The 23,215-nt window shown below is 45.6% G+C and overlaps 1 protein-coding gene across 15 annotated transcripts in view; it reads left to right on the top strand.

Moving 5' to 3' along the window:
• Nucleotides 1-23,215, top strand: part of dmd (dystrophin) — a 3,042,490-nt gene that overhangs the window by 1,174,573 nt on the left and 1,844,702 nt on the right. For all 15 annotated transcript variants that reach the window (XM_072513983.1, XM_072513987.1, XM_072513978.1 and 12 more), the window contains one exon: nucleotides 10,379-10,551. In XM_072513983.1, coding sequence (XP_072370084.1) covers nucleotides 10,379-10,551 — 173 coding nt within the window. The remainder of the gene's footprint in view (nucleotides 1-10,378; nucleotides 10,552-23,215) is intronic.

The raw sequence follows: 23,215 nt of genomic DNA, 5'->3' as shown, positions 1-23,215 counted from the left end.
GACAATCACCGCTTTCAAGCTCCTGAGATGCGCGAACACCCATGGCCTTTTAACCGGCCCATTCAGTCCCCGGACATTCCACGTTACCAGCCTTAGCGGAGGCTCATGCCTCCAAACCCCTCTACCGTCCGTCATCTTCCCCACTTAACTCTCGCCCCTTTAATTGCACCCTATACCTAGCCCATCCCAGATGGCCCATTTCTCCGCCCATGACCATGTCATCTCTCACCCCCTGCCACGTTGCAACAACCTCCCCCCTTTTCCACCCTCCCCCGGCAACCCCTCCCAGCCTTCTCCCCCACCACCTCACTTCCGTTCACCAGCATAACCTGCTAGCGCAGCAGCCCCTGCCCAAAGGCACTTACCAATGACCTCCTGTTTCCCTCCCCCCACTCCTCCGCTCAAGGAGGAAGGCTCCCTGTTGATCCTACCCTCCCCCACCCAAACAAAGACTTCTCCTGAACTCCAGGCAGCGTTCTCCAAAAGCAAACAAACAAATGTTAAACATAAACAGTCCCAGGCAACAGGAGGGGGGGACAGGGGGAACGGGAACATCTATCCCCACGTAAACCTTTCACCCCTTACAATCCCAACAGTAAACAACAAACCCCCCCCCCCCAAAGAAAAGCTGAACATTCCCCAGTCCCTACCTCCACTTAAAGCATTATCCCAACCATTACAAAGTGCCAGCACCCAATTCCCAAGCATTGTCCGCTCAGTTCTCTCCCAGTTTATGCTGCTTGGTGAAGTCTTCGACTGATTCTGGAATCTTCAAATAATCCACCTGTACTCCGAAAGTCACCCATAATTTTGCCGGGTAGAGCTTCCCAAACCTGATCTGTAGTCGGTACAGCACCGCCTTGGTCTTGTTGAAGCTTTCCTGTCGCTTCACCAACTTTGCTCCAATGTCCTGATAAATTCAGATGCTATTCCCCTCCCAGTCATAGGTATGCGTCTCCCTGGCCCATCTCAGATTCTTCTTTCTCTACAAATTTACGGAGGCTCATGAACATCGTCCGTGGTGGCTCCCCAGCTCTACGCCTCTACCTCAGGGACCTCTGCGCTCGGTCCACTTCAGGCGCCTTATCGAGCACCCATTCTGCCACCAGCCCCGCCAGCATCTTCTAGGTGTACCTCGTGGCACTCACAGCTTCCATTCCTAAAGGCAGGCCCACTATTCGCAGGTTCTGCCTTCTCGTGGTATTATCCTGCCACTCCACCTTTGCCTTCAATGTTTTACAGAGGTCTTCTAGGAGCCCCACTCCGCCTCCAGAGCCACCATACGATTGCTGTGATCCGAGATCACTTCCGAATCTGCGACCCCTGCACCTCCAAACACTTCTTCACTCGTTCCAAAGAACTCTTCAGGGGTGCCACTGCTCCTTCGATGGCCTTTGCGTGATCCTCCCGCATTTCTTTCCTCTGCTCCTGCATTTGGGGCCTTCTAGCTTGCACAGACCTTCCCCCGCCTGCAAGTGTAAAGTAGCTGTTGCTGCAGCACAAGCCTGTTCCACCTTTCAGCCATATCTCTCACTGTTTTCTGCCGAGTCTGGTAACCAGCAGACATACCACTCCTGGGGGAAACTACTCCTCCAACATTTACCTACGCCTTTTCATCAAAATTCCACCCAGTATTGGGTAAAAAGAGCTCTTTTTTGTGCCTTCAAGCAGGAGCCGCCCTGTAAGTGACCACTCACACCATGGACAACACCGGAAGTTAGTTGGTTATCTTTTGCTCCTGTCTGCTCATCGTCTGCCTTATCGTCCATATGTCTATCCAATGACCATTTGAATGCCCTTAGTGTTGGCGAATCCACTACTGTTGCAGTCAGGGAATTCCACGCCCTTACTACTCTCTGAGTAAAGAACCTACCTCTGACATCTGTCTTATACCTATCTCCCCTCAATTTAAAGCTATGTCCCCTCGTGCTAGATATCACCATCCGAGGAAAAAGGCTCTCACTGTCCACCCTATCCAATCCTCTGATTATCTTGTATGCCTCAACTAAGTCACCTCTTAACCTTCTTTTCTCGAACGAAAACAGCCTCAAGTCCCTCAGCCTTTCCTCATAAGATCTTCCCTCCATACCAGGCAACATTCTGGTAAATCTCCTCTGCACCCTTTCCAATGTTTCCACATCCTTCCTATAATGCGGCGACCAGAATTGCACGCAATACTCCAAATGCGGCCGCACCAGAGTTTTGTACAGCTGCAACATGACTTCATGGCTCCGAAACTCAATCCCTCTACCAATAAAAGCTAACACACCGTACGCCTTCTTAACAACCCTCTCAACCTGGGTGGCAACTTTCAGGGATCTATGTACATGGACACCGAGATCTCTCTGCTCATCCACACTGCCAAAAATCTTACCATTAGCCCAGTACTCTGTCTTCCTGTTATTCCTTCCAAAATGAATCACCTCACACTTTTCTGCATTAAACTCCATTTGCCACCTCAGCCCAGCTCTGCATCTTATCTATGTCCCTCTGTAACTTGTAACATCCTTCTGCACTGTCCACAACTCCACCGACATTAGTGTCATCTGCAAATTTACTCACCCATCCTTCTACGCCCTCCTCCAGGTCATTTATAAAAATGACAAACAGCAACGGCCCCAGAACAGATCCTTGTGGTACACCACTAGTAACTGGACTCCAGTCTGAACATTTCCCATCAACCACCACCTTTTGTCTTCTTCCAGCTAGCCAATTTCTGATCCAAACTGCTAAATGACCCTGAATCCCATGCCTCCGTATTTTCTGCAGTAGCCTACCGTGGGGAACCTTATCAAACGCTTTACTGAAATCCATATACACCACATCAACTGCTTTACCCTCATCCACCTGTTTGGTCACCTTTTCAAAGAACTCAATAAGGTTTGTGAGGCACGACCTACCCTTCACAAAACCGTGTTGACTATCTCTAATCAAATTATTCCTTTCCAGGTGATTATACATCCTATCTCTCATAAACCTTTCCAAGATTTTGCCCACAACAGAAGTAAGGCTCACTGGTCTATAGTTACCGGGGTTGTCTCTGCTCCCCTTCTTGAACAAGGGGACAACATTTGCTATCCTCCAGTCTTCTGGCACAATTCCTGTAGACAAAGATGACTTAAAGATCAAAGCCAAAGGCTCAGCAATTTCCTCCCTAGCTTCCCAGAGAATCCTAAGATAAATCCCATCCGCCCAGGGGACTTATCTATTTTCACACTTTCCAGAATTGCTAACACCTCCTCCTTATGAACCTCAAGCCCTTCTAGTCTAGTAGCCCGAATCTCAGTACACCAATGCCGTGTATTTATAGAGTACCTTTAAAACCGTGACACATCTCAAGGTGCTTCACAGGGGCACTACAAAAGAAATTAAGACATTGAGTCACTGATGGAGCTTTAAGGTCCTGTGGCCGAAAGGTAAGTTTTAAGGTCTTAAATGAGGAAAACAAGGTAGTGAGGTGTGACCAGTGTATTCCAGAGTTTGGGATCTAGGCAACTGAAGGCATGACCACCTGTGGTGGAACAACTAAAATTGGGGATGCACGGGAGGCCCAAATTAGATGACCGCAGATATTTTGAAGGATTGTGGGACCAGAGGACATTACAGAGATAGGCTGGGGAAAGACCGTGGAGGGCTTTCTAAACAAGTATGAGAATTTTAAATGCAGATGCTACTTGATGGGAAACCAATGGAGGTCAACAACCAGTGCAATAGAAGCAAATAATGAACTTGCATTTATATTGGAACTTATTATATCCTCAGGTCATTGAAAACCAGTTTACATCCAGTGATTTACGACTGAGGTCAAGGCACTATTGTTGAACAATGCGGCAGCCAGTTTGCACACAAGGCACCGTAAAAAGAAAATAGAATCATAGAACTTAGTGCCGAAGGAGGCCATTCGGCCAATCGAGTCTGCACCAGCCCTTGGAAAGAGCACCCTACTTGAGCTCCATCCTGTCCCTGTAACCCAGTAACCCCACCTAACCATTTGAACATTAAGGGGCAATTTAGCATGACCAATCCACCTAACGTGCACATCTTTGGACTGGGGAGGAAACCGGAGCACCCGGAGGAAATCCACGCAGATATGGGGTAAAAGTGCAAACTCCACACAGACTGTCACCTGAGGCCGGAATTGAACCTGGGTCCCTGGAGCTGTGAGCCAGCAGTACTCACCAATGTGCCAATGTGTTGCCCCTATGAGAGTCAATTGATTTTTAGTGGCATTGTTCGAAGAAGAATTGTCGATGTGGACTTTTTTTTTTGATAAACAATTTTATTGAGGCATTTTGACATAGTAAACAGCAACAATACAAAACAGTGTGCAAAGAACAATCAACATAGTGCAAAAACCAGCTCCCCTCCCACAAGGACCCGCCTATCTAACTCCCTAATCTACATTGCCCCAAACCCCCCCCCCCCCCCCCCGGCTGACAATTAATTTTCCACGAAGAAGTCGATAAATGGCTGCCACCTCCGGGCGAACCCTGATAGTGACCCTCTCAGAGCAAACTTAGCTTTCTCCAGACCGAGGAAGCACGCCACGTCCGATAGCCAGGCCTCTGACTTCGGGGGCTTTGAGTCCCTCCATGCCAGCAGAATTCGCTTCCGGGCTACCAGGGAAGCAAAGCCCAAAACGGCAGCCTCTCCTCCCCGACTCCCGGGTCCTCGAAAAACCCCCAAATTGCCACCTCTGGACTCATCCCCACCCTTGTTTTCAGTACCCGGGACATAACATCTGAGAATCCCTGCCAGTATCCCCTGAGTTTTGGACATGCCCAGAACATGTGGACATGGTTCGCTGGTCCTCCCGCACATCTGGCGCACCTGTCCTCCAGTCCAAAGAATTTACTCATCCGGGCCACTGTCATGTGTGCCCGGTGGACGACCTTGAATTGGATCAGGCTGAGCCTAGCGCATGTTGCGGTCGTGTTAAACCTACTCAACGCCTCCGCCCATAAGCCCTCTTCTAGCTCACCTCCGAGCTCCTCTTCCCACTTAAGCTTCAGCTCCTCAGTTAGCGTCTCCTCTGCCCCCATAAGTTCTTGATAGATATCCGAGACCCTCCCCTCCCCCACCCATCCACTGGACACTACCCTGTCCTGGATCCCCCTAAGTGGCAGGCGTGGGAAGGATGAAATCTGTCTGCGTAGAAAGTCCCGCACCTGCAAGTACCTGAAATGATTCCCTCTTGCCAGCCCAAATTTCTCCTCCAGAGCCCTCATGCTCGGGTAGCTCCCTTCTAAGAACAGATCCCCCATCCACTCAATCCCAGCCCTCTGCCATATTCGGAACCCACCGTCCTTATTCCCCGGGGCAAACTAGTGATTGTCGCAAATTGGGAACCAAACTGATGCTCTCACTTCCCCCACATGCCTTCTCCATTGGCCCCAGATCCGCAAAGTCGCCACCACTACAGGGCTGGTGGAGTACCGTGCCGGCGGGAGTGGCAGGGGCGCCGTAACCAGGGCTACCAGACTGGTGCCCCTGCACGAAGCGGCCTCCATCCGCCTTCAAACAGACCCCACATCCACTTCCTTATCATAGCTATGTTGGACGCCCAGTAGTAATTACTAAAGTTTGGCAGCGCCAGCCCCCCTTCCCCTCGGTTCCTCTTGAGCATCAATCTCCGCACCCGCGGGGACTTTCCCGCCCACACAAATCCCATAATCATTTTACTGATATTCTGAAAAAAGGACCGCGGAATGAAAATGGGGAGACACTGGAATACGAACAGGAATCTCGGGAGGATCGTCATTTTAACCGTCTGCACTCTCCCCGCTAGTGTCAGTGGGAGCGCATCCCACCTCCGGAACACGACCCTCATTTGCTCCACCAACCGGGATAAGTTCAACTTGTGCAGCCGACCCCAGTCTCGCCCCCCCCCACCGTTCCAACCCCTAGAAGCTCTCAGGGCAATTGCCAGCGGCTCTAGTGCTAGCGCAAGCAGCAGTGGGGAGAGGGGGCACCCCTGCCTTGTCCCTCGGTACAGTCTAAAATAGTCAGATGTCGTCCTGTTCGTCCTTCCACTGGCCTCCGGAGCCTGGTACAGCAGCCTAACCCAGTCGATAAAGCCCTCCCTGAACCCAAATCGTCCCAGCACCTCCCATAAATAGTTCCACTCAACCCGATCAAAAGCTTTCTCGGCATCCATTGCCATGACTACCTCTACCTCTACCTCTCTACTCTCCGGGGGCATCATGATCACATTTAGCAGCCTTCTTAGGTTGGCCACCAACTGCCTGCCCTTGACGAACCCGGTTTGGTCTTCCATAATAACGTCTGGCACACAGTCCTCAATTCCAGCAGCCAAGAGCTTGGCCAGTAATTTTGCATCTACATTGAGCAGAGAGATCGGCCTATAGGATCCACACGCCTCTGGGTCTTTGTCCCGTTTCAATATCAGGGAGATGGTGGCCTGTGACATCGTCGGGGGTAAAACCCCTCTGTCCCTTGACTCATTAAAAACCCTAACCAGCACCGGCCCCACTATCTCAGAGAACTTTTTGTAGAACTCCACTGGATACTCATCCGGCCCTGGGGCTTTACCCGATTGCATGGCCCTCAAGCCCTCCAATATTTCTTCGGTCCTAATCGGGGCCCCGAAGGTCAGTTCGTCCAAAAAGCGCCTCATCCCCTCCGGCCCCGCGGGGGGTTCTGAGGTATAATGCTTACTGTAGAAGTCCCTGAATAGCTTGTTCAGCCCTGCCGGATCTCCTACCAAGTCTCCCCCCCTCCCCCCCCCCGTCGACTACCTTCCCTATTTCCCTAGCCGCCTCCCTCTTCCTCAGTTGCTGTGCCAACATTCTTCTGACTTTCTCCCCATGTTCGTAGATCACGTCCCTCGCCTTCTTGAGCTGCTCTACTGCCTTACCTGTGGAAAACACCCCAAACTCCATCTGTAGCCTCCGTTGTTCCTTTAATAGCTCTGCCCTCGGGGTCTCCGCACATTTCCTGTCGATCTCTATGATCACCTTTACCAGTCAGTCCATTTCTGCCCTGTCTGTCCTGTCCCTCTGTGCTCGAATCAAGATCAGCTCCCCTCTCACCATTGCCTTCAGCACCTCCCAGAGCACTGCAGCTGAGACTTCCCTTGTGTCATTGACCTGCAGGTAATTTTGCGTACATTTCCTCACCCTCTCACACACAGCCTCGTCCGCCAACAGACTGACCTCCAGCCTCCATTGAGGGCACTGAAAGCTTTCCTTACAGACCTGCTGATCAACCCAATGTGGAGCATGGTCCGAAATAGCGATCCCCGAATATTCTACGTCCATCACCCCCGCCAGCAAAATCCCTGCTCATGATGAAAAAATCAATTCGGGAATACACCTTATGAACATGTGAATAGAGTGAAAACTCCTTCCCCGTCGGCCGACTAGCCCTCCCGTGGGTCAACCCCCCCCCCCCATTTGCTCCATGAACCCCCTCAGTTCCTTTGCCATTGCCTGTATCCTACCCGTTTTTGAACACGACCAGTCCAGGCCGGGGTCAAGGACTGTGTTAAAATCCCCTCCCATAATCAGCTTGTGCGAGTCCAGGTCAGGTATCTTCCCCAGCAGTCTCTTAATAAAATCCACATCATCCCAATTTGGGGCATATACAATGACAAAGCTACCCTCACCCCCTCGAGCTTGCCACTCACCATGACAAATCTGCCTCCCCCATCCGAAATTGTGTTACCCACCTCGAATTGCACCCGTTTATTAACCAAAATTGCGACCCCTCTGATCTTAGTCTAGTCCAAAGGTCCGACCGGAGCGAGAGCCACCAAATGTGCGACTTACTCCCTCATAGCCGCCACCGGAAGTCGTAGATGTGGCCTTTGAGAAATCTCCCAGCTATTTGAATGATGTGATGGGATCATTCATATCCATCTGAACTGACAAGACTGGTCTTTGAATTAACATTTAATCTGAACAAGAGTCGCAATAGCACTCTTGAGGCTCGATTTCCATCCTCTAGTTGGTCAGTGGGAGTTGGAAAAAAATCCCACCTCGGCCTGCCTGCTCGGGAGAAAGTGCCCGCAAGGATGTGATTTACGTTGTGTGGGTGGGTGGGGTGGTGGAAAGTGGGTTAGGGAAAGCAGAAGCTGCAGTTGCACCAGCCAACCTGAGAAAAAGTTCAGAGGCAGCCACAGGGCCTGTAGGTGTGGATGTGGTCTGTGGACTGCCTCAGTGCTGTGGGACTTTGTTCCAGTTACAAAAGAAACAAAAAGGACCCCAGCATTCACCCTTCACACCTTCCCACCTCACACACTCCTGATGCCCCATTCATCCTACCTCATGCATCCCACCTACTCCTTATAACTCCTCATGTCCGTATGCCAAGATATGTCCCCCAAACACCCCTCTGGCCTCCCATGATCTCCCAACGTATGCCCTACACCCACCCTTTATGGCCCCTTATATCATGCCAAGCTATGGCATGTGGATGCCTATTCACCCACTATATACTGTAGAAGCAATAATCACTATAGTGGCATAGGCTGTGTAAAATATAGCTTTTAAAAAAAAACATCAGCTAACTTTTCATTTAAAAAAATAATAATATTTTGTTTGTTTTTAGGTTTCACATTTAACTGGAAATATTTTTATAACTACTAAGTTTCAACCTGGGGCCTAAGTAAGGGGATAGAAGATATCTATAGAACCCTATAGAATTCCTACAGTGCAGAAGGAGGCCATTCAGCACATCGAATCTGCACCATTGAGTCAACCCTGAAATAACACCCTACCCAGGCCCGTGCCTCCACCCAATCCCCATAACCCAGTAACCCCACCTATCCTTTTGGACTCGAAGTGGGAATTTAACATGGTCAATCTACCTAACCCGCACATCTTTGGACTGTGGGAGGAAACTGAAGCACCTGGAAGAAACCCACGTGGACACTGGGAGAACTTGCAAACTCAACCTGGTCACCCAAGGCTGTAATTAAACCCGGCATTGAACTACTGACAGCAGTTGAAACAGTTAATTGATGAAACTAGGTTGATCTGGTCCCCTTATCTAAGGAAACAGTCCTGGGAAGGTTCACTAGGTTGATCCTGGGCATGGAAGGATTTTGTTATGAGGATAGGTTAATTAGTTTGGGTTTTGGAATTGATAAGAATAAAATGTGACCTTATTGATACATATAGGATGCTCAGGGGGCTTGACAGGGTCGATAGTGAGATGTTGTTTCTCCTTGTTGGAGAGTCGAGGACCAGAGGGCATAGTCTCAGCCTAAGGGATCACCACTTTCCGACAGATGAGGAGGAATTTCTTCTCATAAAATAGTGAACCTGTGGAATTCTTTACTGTAGAGGGCTGTAGAGGCTGGGTTGTTACATATGTTCAAGGTTGCGATAGACAGATTTTTAATTAGTAAGGGAATCTATGGTTATGTGGATATAGCAGAAAACTGGAGTTAATAATCTTTATTATTGTCACAAGTAGGCTTACATCAACACTGCAATGAATTTACTGTGAAAATCTCCTAGTCGCCACATTCCGGCGCCTATCTGGGTACACTGAGGGTGAATTCAGAATTCAGAATGTCCAAATTACCTAACACGAGCACCCGGGATCAGTCATGATTTTAATGAATGGCGGAGCAGATTTGATAAGCCGAATGGCCTCCGACTGTCCTACTTCTCATGCTCTTGTTCTACCTCCTCAACTCTTCCTCCTCTTAGCTGGCTTTGTTTTTCTTGCAACTTGTTGTGAAGTGCTTTGAGATGTTTTGTACATTAAAGGTGATGTAATGGTGCAAGCTGTTGTGAAAATTGTATGTTCTTCAGCAGAAGTAAGAAACACAAAACTGTCATACATGAGATGATTGTAAAGCAAAGATGATTTGAAGCACATTTTGTTTAATTAATTCTGCATGTGTGGAATAAACTGCCACTAGACACAAGGAGTACATCTATTGCAGGTTTCAATAGGAAGGATTGCTGTTCAGGGGAAGAAAAGTGCAGGAGTGTAGAATTGATACAGGTGTGTAATATCCCGACTAATGCAAACTTACTGGATAGAAACTTGACTGGAATGAGCTGGACAGTTTTAATAGGCTTGTGTGTGAATTGCTGCCCTCATGCTCTATATTTGTATGTTAATGAGTATTCTTGAGTTTGCCATTAAATCACTATATATTTACGTACATGTCATTTTGCATGTGTGCTGCTAGATTCTTTTTCAATCTAATCAGTGTTTAGCCATAGGATGAATTGGATTAAACATTACTGTTTGATGGAATCATGCATTGTTGTATTGTGAAGGTCAGATTAAGATCTGACTGGAGCAATCTCTGCGCCATTTTCTTTCCAGACTTCAAACAATTGCTATTGAAGTCATTTCAGCAGTCTGTGACTTCTTGTCTTAATACTTCCCTCAGATGTCGCAGTCTGTCACCACAACTCAGACGTCATTAACACAGACCATGCTAATGGAAACTGTAACCATGGTTACCACCAAAGAAAAAATTTCAGTAGCGCAGAAAGAGGAACTTCCTCCACCCCCTCCTCCCAAGAAGAGGCATGTCCTTTTGGACTCTGAGCTCAGGAAGCGGTGAGTTAAAGAGCAATGTGAAGGTATTATGTTAACATTCTTGTGAGTAAAGGAGAAAAATTCTTATAATATCATATGTGGAACAATGCTGTTCTCTACTGTAATTTATACATTTACCAGGAATATCCATTGTTACCTATTTAAATCATGACACACACACTTTATACAAAATAAACTGGAATAAATTTTGATGTGTTTTATAATGGTACCTTGAGGTCTACCTGTTCCTGCTGCTATAGAATAAAAGTTAAGTGTATGCTATGTGCTTCAATTAATAAGAGCCAGATCTCCATCTAGTGTTTAAAATTATTATCACTAATGTCAGGTTGTTATTTTATACATTCATCAGGGAAAATAATAAAAGAGCATTTGCCACCAGTATTCCTGTTTCTACAAAACAATTTTGAAGTAATACTGTGTGATTATTTATATTTCCATATATTTCATTAATAGTTATGTCAGGTACAGAACACAGTCAAAAAACAGGGATGAAATCAAAGTGGACAGAGGATTGTTGAAACATGAGATCAGAAAAGAAAAGAAACAGTAGAAAATATTAGTAGGTAACTTAAAGGAGAACACAAAAATATTTTATAAACAAATAAATTATGATCGGTAAAGGAATGGTAGGATTGATTATAGGGACGAAAGGGAAATCTTGTGGAGGTAGAGGGCATGGTGGAGGTGCTGAATAGGTGCTCTGCACCTGTGCTCACAAAAGAAAAGGATGAAGTTAACGTCAGAGTAGAGATGGGGGAGGAGGGGTGTTGAGTAGGATAGAAATGGATCAAAGGATGTGCTAAATAGGTTGGCATCACTCAAAGTTAACATGCTACCCAGTCCAGATGAGATGTGTCCTAGGTTGCTCAGGGAAACTAGGATGGAGATAGCAAACCACAGTCTTTCAATCCTCCTTGGATATTAAAGTGGTGCCAGGGGACAGGAGAATTGCTGGTAGGATATTACTGTTCAGAAGAGGAAGCAGAGATAAATCTGATAACTGTAGGCCATTCAGTCTAATGCCAATGAGGAAATTACAAAAGACCACTGTCGAGGACAAAATTAATTCTCATTTGGATAAGCATTAATTAATAAGTCAGCAAATATTTGTTAAAGGAAAATTGTGTCTGATTAACTTTATTGAAGTAACAGAGAGGATTGATAAAGGAAGTCCAATGGACTTTCAAAAGGCATATGATAAAGTTCCTGGTAGCAGACTTATTTGAAAAATAGAAGCACAGGCCATTAAAGAGGTGGTGCTTACGTGGGTTTGTTGCTCTCTTTGGTGTTGTCTCTTAATTTGGCTCTGTTTAATTACGTTTGCTCAAGAGTTGCCAGGTATCTTTCGACACCGCCACAAGGTTCAGAACCGAATACCGATCACAGACTCGATACACCAGTTAGTAAGTTCAAAAGCAATGCTCATTTATTTACACACAGCCAAATCTACTCATGCATAAACTCTACAAACTAAACTATCACTATTACTAAAGCCTATACTTAGCTTTGGGTGCCCACTCAGCCAGAGGAACAATGGCCGTTGCTCGGTTCTGAGGCTGCTGGATTGAGCTGTTTACAGGATAGCAACTAGGAGCGTCTATCTCGTAGCGTGCGTTGACTTGGAACTTACTTGGTCTGGCGTAGCTGCTAGGCTGGTCTCTCTTCGCTGAGAGCCAAGGCCAAAGAAGAAAGATTCTCTCTTTGGGAATACTTTTTATACCCGAAAGGGCTTCGCGCGCTTTTGGGCGGGCCTTGAACTGGTCTCAATTAATTGGGCTTTTCCCAATCATTCTTATCGATCTTCCTCCAATAGAGGGGTGGGTTCCCTGGTTGCTGGGCGTGTCCTAGATGGCTGTTGGTCTGCTTTGTTTGAGTCTCCTCTGGCGCCGGGGTGTCTGCCTTAATATTGTTTATCTAAATGTTTCCCTTTTGTCCCCAGAGATGGCTCATTAGTATGTAAATGGCTTAGCAGTTTCTGCCCTGTCTGAGAGCCAAGGCTCTAATCAACAGACAGACCTTGCACCTGCTTGTTTCTCAGTATTGTCCAATTTTCCCTGCATTCTTTGCAAGTGTCCATTTTGTAATCGGATGGCTACAGGTTTGAAATTGGTTAAGGAATAGTGGTGAGCATCAACTTTTCTGACTGGAAGGATATATGCAGTGGAGTCCAGTTGGGGTAGCTATCCGAACCATTGATTATTTTATACATAAATGACTTGCGGCAGAACTTTTGCCTGAATATGACGGTGGAAAAGAGGCAGGAGAGCCTGAAACATTGCATTGTGGGTTGGCAGTCTGGTTTGCCAGGACCATCTCACTCCTGGACCATTGTCTTAGAGATGGGATTGATGATGATGATGATACAGATGGAATAGTGAAATGGACAGACAAATGGCAGATGCAATATGTCAAACAATGTGGCATGGTGCACTTTGGGGGAAACAAAATTGAAACACACTATAATCTAAATTGTGGTATTTCGTAGATGTTAAAGAACAAAAGGGCCTTGGGAGTATATATTTACAAATTTCGGGTGGGATTATCCGGCCGGCGACCGGAGAATCCCGCCCGAGGTCCATTGTACGCAGCTCACGTGTGGCGTTCTTGCAGCGGGCGGGCGGGGAGAATCCAGCCCATAGAAACACAGAGGTCTACAACACAGAAAAGGCCCATCCCACCTTCGCCAATCAAAAACAACCACCTAACTATTCCAATCCCATTTTCCAGTACTTGGCCCATAGCCTTGGCTGTTATGGGGGGTCTCTGCCTCCAACATACTTTCAGGCAATGAGTTTCAGACTCCCACCACTCTCTAGGTGAAAAGTTTTTCCCTACATCCCCTTTAAATCTCCTGCTCCTTACCTTGAATCTTTGCCCCCTGGTCATTGAGCTCCCACCCAAGGGGAAAAGCTTCTTTCTGTCTACTCTGTGCCCCTTATAATTTTATACATCTCAATCATGTCTCCCCACAGTCTCCTATGCTCCAAGGTAAACAACTCCAGTCCATCCAATCTCTCTTCATAACTGAAACTTTCCAACCCAGGCAACATTCTGTAAATCGAGTCTGCACCCTTTCCAGTGCTATCACATCTGTCCTATAATGTGGAATCCAGAACTGCACCCTATACTCTAGCTTTGGCCTAACCAACATTTTATACAGTTCCAGCATAACCTCCCTGCTCTTAAACTCTCTGCCTCAGCTAGTAAAGGCACATATACCATATGCCTTAACCACTGTATCCACCTGCCCTCCTCCTTAAGGGACAGGTGTACATCCACCAAGGTCCCTCTGATCATCGGTGCTTCCCAGCGTCCTGCCATTTATTATGTATTACTTGTTTATCCTGCCCAAGTGCATCATTTCGTACTTATCCGGATTAAATTCCATTTGCCACTGATAAGCCCATCTGACCAGCCTGTCTATATCCTCCTGTAATCTAAGGCTATCCTTCTCACTATTTATCTCCCTCCCAATTCTCGTTTCATCTGCAAAGTTACTGATCAACCCTCCTACGTTCAAATCTAAATCATTTATATAAACTACAACAGCAAGGGCCCCAACGCTGATCCCTGCAGGACTCCCCTGGACACACTCTTCCAGTTACAACAAGACCGCTCAACCATCACCCTCTGCTTTGTGCTACTCAGGCGATTCTGGATCCAATTTACCAAATCTCCTTGGATCCCATGGGCTCTTTCCCTATCAGTCTCCTATGTGCAACCTTATCAGAAGTCTTGCTGAAGTCTAGATCATGTCAAATGCATTGTCTTTCATCTGCACTCCTGGTAATCTCTTCGAAAAATTCAATCAAGTTGGTCAGACATGATCTCCCCTTAACAAAATAATTCTACATGTTCTTGAGTAATCCCTGCCTCATCAAATACAGATTAATTCTGTCTCTCAGAATGCTTCCAATAGTTTCCTCACCACTGAGATTCGACTGACTGGCCTGTATTTTCCTGGTTTACCCCTTCCTCCCTTCTTGAGTAATGGATCACAGACCATGGTGACACAGTGGCACAATGGTTAGCACTGCTGCCTCACAGCACCAGGGACCTGGGTTCAATTCCGACCATGAGTGACTGTGTGGAGTTTGCACATTCCCCCATATCTGCGTGGGTTTCCTCTGGATGCTCCAGTTTCCTCCCACAGACCAAAGATGTGCAGGTGAGGTGGATTGGCCATGCTAAATTGCCTCTTATTGTTCAAGGGTTAGGTAAGGTTAAGGGGATAGGGCAGAGGCATGGGCCAAGGTGGGATGCTGTTTTGGAGGGTCAGTTCAGACTCAATGGGCTGAGTGGCCTCCTCCTGCACTGTAGGAATTCTATGATGATTGACTTTCCTCCAGTCCTCTGGCACCTCTCCTGTGGCCAGAGAGGAATTGAAAATTATTGCAGTGTCCCTGCTATTTACCTCTCTTGCCCCACTCAACAGCCTGGGTGCATTTCATCCATCCCTGGAGATTTATCCACTTTTAAGCCTGACAGACCACTAAGAACCTCCTGTTGTCGAGATCTGGAACACACTTAAAAGGATGGTGGAATTTGATTCCATAGGAACTTTTAGAAGGTGATTGGACATGAATTTGAAGAGAACCAACTTGCAGGTATCAACCCAGTGACAGGCAGGAGGCACACCACAGGATGTATACAAACTATCCCTGGCATATTTGCTTGCTGGCTTCACTGATGTGGGAGGAGGGCCCTCATTCAAAGGTATTCATTAAGTGCCTGCCAGATGGCCCCAAGTCATGAAGGGAGAGTGTGGGGGTGGGGGGCATTGAGACATGCCCATGCTGATGATACCCCTACACCCCTTCACCCACAAACCCTCTTGCTCAACTGTGGTCTGGATCCTGGGATTCAGGTGGGTGTCATTCCAGCTGCAAGCCAATACTTTACAGCAATGGCACTGCTGTTAAAAAGTGATGTTGGCCTCTGATTGGCAGAAACACTCTTGTTGAAAGATTTTGACACCAGAGTCCTCATCACAAGGAAAGGTTATCCAAATGAAACCTACTACTAGTTGTTATTCCTAAAATGATGCAATGTGCCGACTCTTCCCAGCCATTTCGTTTCCATAGAACCATAGAATTCCTACAGCACAGAAGGAGGCCATCGCGTCTGCACCGACCCTTTGAAAGAGTACCGTATCGAGGCACACTTCACCACGCTGTCCCTGAAACCTAACCTGTTCATTCCTGTACACTAAGGGGCAATTTATCATGGCCAGTTCACCTAAGCTGCACATCTTTGGACTGAGGGAGGAAATCCAAGCACCCGGAGTAAACCCACACAGACAGGAGGAGAATGTACGAACTCCACACAGACGGTCTCCCAAGTCAGGAATTGTACCCTTGTCCCTGGCGCTGTGAGGCAGCAGTGCTGACCACTGTACCACCTTGAGGCAATACTTCCTGTGTGCAGTTGGCTTCTCCAACCTTCCAGGTTACAGCATGGAATGCCTGCCCTATTTGGTGCAAGAGGGAATCCACACACACATTTGTTTCTAATTGTCGTCTTACGTACTTCAGTTGGCTTTGCACCTCAGCCAAGAGAATTCCCCTCTGATTTCCCATTCCAATCCTGGGAAAGATGGAAGGGGGTGGTTTGTATCAGGATCCCAATCTGACACTTTCTGCAATTTACACATTGTCAAACCTACTTCCACCAGCCTGGGAAAATTCCACCCTTAATTTGCAGGGAACTGTGAGTAAATTTGAATGCATGTTGGATTTTTCTCCTTTTCCCTTTGTTTAAAATGTACAATTGTGTTGAGTCCTGATAAAATTACCATTGGTACTGTCCTAAATGATTTACTCATTCCACTTGCGTGAGAGAGGAAAATTAACATTAGCAACAGTGCGATTAACTCCAAGGCACTGAAGTTCAACTGTGCATCGTTTAGTTCCTCCTTCTCATACTCTTGGATTTAGTAACCGTCTTCCTGATGATGCTATTGGCACTCAATGTTTAAAGAAAAATGTAAAAAAAAAAATCAAGGTGTGTCAAAGTTGATGATATTCCTTTTCAATTAAATTAGAGGTGTTCTTTAATTACCGCTCATTCCAGTAGAACAGCACTTATTCTAATTGAGGTCATAAGGTGAGAGACCTAGCTCCATAATGTAGAACAGTACCAAGACTGAAAAGAGAAAATGAAGTAAATCATGAAACAGTGATTAAATGTGAATAAACTTGGGTTTTAAAAGTCTGTAGATTGTAGGAGGAGGGAATGACTGAGGAAGATAAGCAATTCCATAAGACAACACAGTGTAAATCTTGATTTTAATTCCATGAAATTTCTTATCTACATGCTGCCCCATGACATAATCTAGAAACACAATGTTAGGTTGCACACATACACTGCCAATATCCAGCTCTACCTCTCTACCACCTCTGCCCATCCTGCCACTGTCTCTGCTTTGTTACACTATTGACGAGCAGAAACTGCCTCTGACTAAATTCAGGGAAATCAAAAGCCATTGTCTTCTGTCACTTCATCCCTCTGACAATTTTCAGAGGCTGCACCAGACCATCCCCTACTTTGGTGCTTTATTTGATACTGAAATTAACTTCTGATCACTAATCCAGGGCATCACCTAGACAGTTTACTTCCACCACTATCAACTGGCCAACATCCCAGTCTCAAACCTTGATAAACCTGAGTACATCGAAAGCTCTGCTGTTCACATCCCAATTTCCAATCACCATCATCTCTACACACTGATCTACGTTGTTTCCTGATTGAGCAATGCCCTCATTTTAAATTTTCATCCTTGTTTTAAAATTACTCTATGTCCTCACCCTTCCCCATTTCAATAATCTCCTTCACTCCTCTGAAGTCACTACCCTCTCCATTTCTGACCTTTGCACATAGCTTTAACTTAGTCTTTAAACTGTATAAAATTAAGGAAGTATCAGTTTCATTTTATGGTCATTTTTCTCTTGTCTTTTTTCCCTCCAAAATCTGCCCAGTTGTTCTGAACCGCAAGCTAATTTTTGTTTTGCTCAGGAAATAATTGTGAGAAATGTTGAGAAGCATTTGGGTTGTGTTCAAGCTTTGAGTTTTGGCAGAATTTGACACAAGCATTTTAAACTGGAGGCCAATTATATTCCTCCCACAAAATCATTTGAAGTGCATGCAATTTTGTGAAATGAAAATGAAAACAATTATTGGTTCAGCAGTTTAACAGGTGCTGAATAATGGATTGTGTTAATCATGCCGATTACCTGTAGTCTCACACCAAATAGGATTGATTGTTCAAGGGTAATGAAAAAACTGCTTGCCAGACACTCCTCCCCATATTTAGTTGCCAAATGCTGAACTGCAATGGGTTGAATTCCTTTTGAGCCTTTCCAAAGATTTTTTGAATTTTGTCCCTCTATTTCTTATAACTTTCATTTGTGTGTGGTTTCCTGCTCACTCCACAAGTGCACTCCTGCATCAATCTAAATCTGCACAACTGTACAATTATCAAGGTGGGCAGATAAATGGAGAATAAAAATAAAATGTTAGCCTCTGGTAATGGGATTTTATTATCGAGTCGTATTTAAAAAACTTACTGGTGTCAAAATTTGTTTGCATAATTTTCAACACCATGTATGCTGTTTTGGTTCCAAAATGGTATCCACAGCATGTGCATGCTTCTGCTGCAAGCCATGTTGAATACCATCTCCAGTCAGGTATTATAACCTACACAGGAAGGATATACCAATGGTATGCTGGGTGGGTTGATCATAACATCAGTCAGCATGTAAAGTGGGTTTGGTGCCAAAACTACCATTTTGGAGCCCAACACTCCAGCTAACTGCATTAACCTCTATTAACCTCACACAGCTGAAAATTTATTCCGCATCATTAAGGACCTCCCCTGCCAGTTTTATTTAAAGGGATCATTAACTACTTTCATGTCTGTGGCTTATATTTTTGTACCAACTGTTGTTGACTTTGCAGAGTGTTTGTTCTGTAATTTAAGGTATTGAAGTCTACAGGGAGTGGTGTGGCAGTTTGTGATGAACTTGCTTCTGATTTCACGGATTCTGCTCATTCATGGACCACTTGCTCGCCACAATGGACACAGTAGTCTGGAATCCCATTGGCTTGAGCAGGAAAAAGAGGGTGACCAGAGATTACACAAAGAAGGAGCAAGCCACTGGAAGGGGAAGACAACGGCATTCAGCAGGAGGCCATATCCACCCAGGGTCTTTGGGAACAATTCTCCTACCTCAGCCTCGTCAAGGAACAGTGCCTCAAAGTCTCTCTTTCACTTCAGGAGTTGTTCACTAACATCTTACACCTGTTGTAACAGCTGCAGATTAAGAGCAGAGCGTGGACAGCATTCCAGGTGGCTGTAAAGCTCACTGTGACCATGAAGCTCCATGTATTGGTCTTCTTCCAGTCTAGATCAGGTGATATTTGCAACATCTCCCAGTTTTCCATCTATTGCAGGTCAAGGGAGGTCACTGAATCTCTGTAATCAAAGAGAGTGGAATATGTTCCTTTCACTCTTGAGATCTAGGAGTGAGCATGTGGCTGCACAAGGATTACAGTCTTCCCCATGATGCAGAGTGACAATGACTGCACATAGGTCATTTTTATCTGCTGGCTGCATATAAATTCCGAGATATACAACAACCAGAAAGGATTCCACTCCCTCGATCTTTGATTATTGCATGATCATATGCAGTGGACCATGCAGTTCACACCATGGTATCCCAGCAGCAATCATGATGCTTATTCTACGGCAGTCTACTCCATCATCTACATTTAAACCAGCACAACAAACCAGAGGATGACTACTGGGCAGCAAGGGTTATCCACTTACTGCTTGGCTCATGATTTCAGTGCGCAATTCATGCACATCTGGGAGGGATGCATATAATGAGAATCATGCAACCACAACACATCCAAATGAACAGACCACGGGGCGTTTATCTGAAGCAACCCCACTGTACTTAGTAGAACTGGTGTCAGGATTTGTGTTGATTTACATGCTACACAATCTCTACATGAACTATCATGAGCAGCATGCCTGCTGTTCTTGTCAGGAGGTATATGGTGCAGCTGAGAGAAGAGGAGGAGGAAAAGGAGAAGGAGGAGAAGAATGAGGCAACCAACCTGGCTGAACAGATTTTCTGTGAATTACTCAGCAGACTGCTGTACTAGTTAATGAAAGCCCAATTACCCATTTTACCCATTCACCAATAGTTCTGCAGCTTACTTTTGTTACTGACCATCATGCTGTCCTCTTGGTCGCAATGCTTAAGATAAAAGCCACCACAAAACAAACATTCCAAACCAAATTTATGAACCAATCCATTCAATATTCCATACAAAGGAATTCCCTGAGTTCATGAAGTTTGTCTTTGCCAGTGCTTCTATACAGTGCTACACCACTGCAACATGGCTGATGCTAGATTACTGACTTTCAGTGGCAGATGGTCTTGCAGGATGATTTCAACCAGCTTGTTACATAGCTTGTCTCGCCTTCGGACTGCACCACTTCAGCATGGATGATAGCAGTCTGGGCTGGCCAGTTGACAGTAAAAACAAGGGCACCGGTGGAGTGAAATGGCGGGAGGATGATGTTGTTGTCTTGAGAGAGGAGAGTGCCGTTGCCACTATTCTTAGATGGTGCCTGAACAATCTCAGAATTGTGATGGAGTGCAGATTGCTGGGCTTTTATGATGCAGTGCAAGCCTATTGGTGTACAGATCTCTAGCTATGGTGGCAGCAAGCTGACCTTCTCTGACTTCAATCTTGAACATCACAGCAGTACGCAGATGTTGGGTGGCTTTTGCTTGTGCCGCAATGGAAGTTAAGACATCGACCATCAGACACAGCAATATGTTTGGCTCCAAAAGTGAATTCACCACTTCACTACAGAGGATGGGTTTCAAGCACTACACAAACACTGTGACAATGCAGGCTTTCTATCACCAGATGCAGATCTTACATTAATCTCTCCTATAAAGTATGCACAGTGTCCGTATTTGAATTGGTGAGAGTGAACGATGATTTTCCTTCATCATCATTATCTTCTTGCTATTCCACCTTTTGCTCTTCTATAATTGCCTGGCAAGGTGACACTTCATGGGTATCTGAAAGGAGAAAGATACAAGGATAAGGTTGTGGTTCAGGGAGGGGGTAAAGCAAGACGTGCATGCTTACAAACATTTGCAACTTGTAAATCAGAGAGGGTGTGGGATGACTGGGATGTGAGAAGGAGGATTAGGTGTGAGGATAATTTAATCTTCCATGGCTTTGGCCCTGCTGCTGGCCATGGCCTCAATAATAGCTGCATTCTGATGACCACTATTTCTTCAGTTAAGGTGCTGCTGTCTTCAGTTATGCAACATCTTATATAATGAGAGAAATGTGTGTAGTGGTGAAGTCTGTTTGGGCCGAGTAACTGCAAAGGTTGAATTGCTGGCAGTGCGTACAAGGTTGAGATGTTGGTTTGAAGCTTGGATCGGTCCTAAGTGTGTGAGGGTGAGGTAAAGCTTTGAATAATAAAAATAAATAAAAGCAAAATATTGCGGATGCTGGAAATCTGAAATAAAAACAGAAAATGCTGGATAAATTCAACGGGTCTGGCAGCATCTGTGGAGAGAAACAGAGTTAGTACTGTTTTATTCAAACTTATTATCTACAGTTTTGTCTTGATACTCTGCACGTGGGGACTCCCTGTCTGTGATGTTAAAACAGGTCTTGTCGTTGTCCTTTTCCCCAGATCTACTGCCCACCAGGTGTCGTGTTTGTCCTTTTATACTGTACCTGTCTTTGTCTGTGATTGGTTGTGGTGTTGTGTGTTCTGATTTGTCTGTTGGTGTGTCTATCATGATGTGTGTGTTTGAATATCATGACATGCCCTAAAATGTTTTACAGCCATTGAAGTACTTTTGAAGTATAGTAAAATGTAGGAATTGATGAGTTGTGTTTGATGAGTAGTGAGTGGTCAGGTGAATTGACTTGTGTATGAGGCTTATGTTTCAGGTGTGAAGAGATAGTATTTGAAGATGAATTCACTGCTCTCTACCATGATTATGAAGTTATTGAATTTATTTTGGCACTTCATTCAGCTACACAGGGTTATGCTGTTGGCATTCACCATGATGGTTATCTGGTCTCATTGCCTTTGCAGTATTAGTCTGGGGGGGAGGGGGGGGGCTCCTGTGGATAGAGGACATCACACCCTCTTCTGAACCCAAGGTGCAACGTCTGAGAACCTTGAAGTCCATTTTCTCTCCCATGTTGCTCCATTATTGTTTCTCCCTTCATGGAGGCCAGACTTTCTTCCTCAGCAGCTTCCAGCACCTGCTGCTGCTGGAATGCTCCTCTCCTTTAAGACATGCAAACTGGCTTTAAGTAATGTGTAAGCTTTACATGACGCTAGTCTCACATGAACTTAGGCCCCTTCATGAGATTTGCATTCACTCAAAAGCTTTTAGCACTGGGTGAAACACTATAAACATTCAGATGAGCAGGCAGTACATAATTTTGCATGCTGCCTCTGTCAGAAGGCAACATTACATCTGATGTTAAATTTGTTTGCCAGAGTTCAAGTATTGATTTTCCAGCAAACCAAGGATTTGCCTTCAATTAATTCTTCCGAGATAGAATACCATACTTAAATCGGGAAGAGGAACAGCAACTTTGAGAGCAGTTAGAAGAATCCATGCACCCTAGGGAATGGTCCTAGTTCGGTCCCAATGAGTTTAACATCACAAAAATACAGATGGGCAGTAAGGAATAGAATACTGGCCTTGACGTGCTGCATAAATTAATACAATATGAGCAATGTGATTGTAGCAATGTTGCCATGTTATTTCCAGTGTTACGATATGAGGCAAGTGTGACAATATGTATATTGAAGAATAATGAAGGGTTAACAATTTAATTTTACTGCATCTAACCACTAGATGACGATCAAGCGCATACACGTGGATCTCGTGATACTCTTGATTTAGGGAGAAGGTTGTTGGGCGAGATAGAGACTAGTAGTGTTTTCAGGAACTCTGTAATTAGAATCATAGTTTTAGTTGATCTGTATCTTTTATATCTTAGCAAACAAGTCAAATCTATTACGTTTTTGTGTTAATAAGTTAGCTTTGTTCAACACTTAGCTTGTAGTTGATCTGTATCTTTTATATCTTGGCAAGCAAGTCAAATCTATTTAGTTATAGTGTTAATAAATTAGCTTTGTTCAAAACTTAGCTTAATGTTCTTTGTGAGACACTACACTTCGAAGCCATCCTCACTCAGAAAGCAAAGAACATAACAGCAAGGGGCACAATTCAGCTGACTCAGGTTAGGGTCCACTGGATGGCACCTTTAGCGGGGCATTTCTTGGTGGCTAAGCACCAAGAAACATCCCACTGTGCAACCGCACTTCGCTGTTTTTTTGACTTTGGGGAGTTTCTCCCCACTGAGGCCGCACTTCGAGGGATTTCCAGGAAAGGCTCCCCGTAGATTGTGGTGCCATTTTGTTCAGCAGCTCCAATCTTTTCCACCCCCACCCCCTTTTCAGTCCCTCCCCCCCACTTTTCTGACCCGCCCCCCAACCTTGGGAGGACACTGGGAACCCTTACTCAGCCTTCCTCACCCCCTTTCAACTCGGCAAGGCCTCCCTCAGCACCTTGCAGTGCCAATCTGGCACCTG

Source organism: Scyliorhinus torazame, chromosome 8, assembly GCF_047496885.1.
Source record: "Scyliorhinus torazame isolate Kashiwa2021f chromosome 8, sScyTor2.1, whole genome shotgun sequence".
In the NCBI taxonomy this organism is placed as follows: Eukaryota; Metazoa; Chordata; class Chondrichthyes; order Carcharhiniformes; family Scyliorhinidae; genus Scyliorhinus; species Scyliorhinus torazame.
The sequence above is the reverse complement of the archived record's forward strand: the minus strand, read 5'-3'. Positions and strand labels throughout refer to the sequence as shown.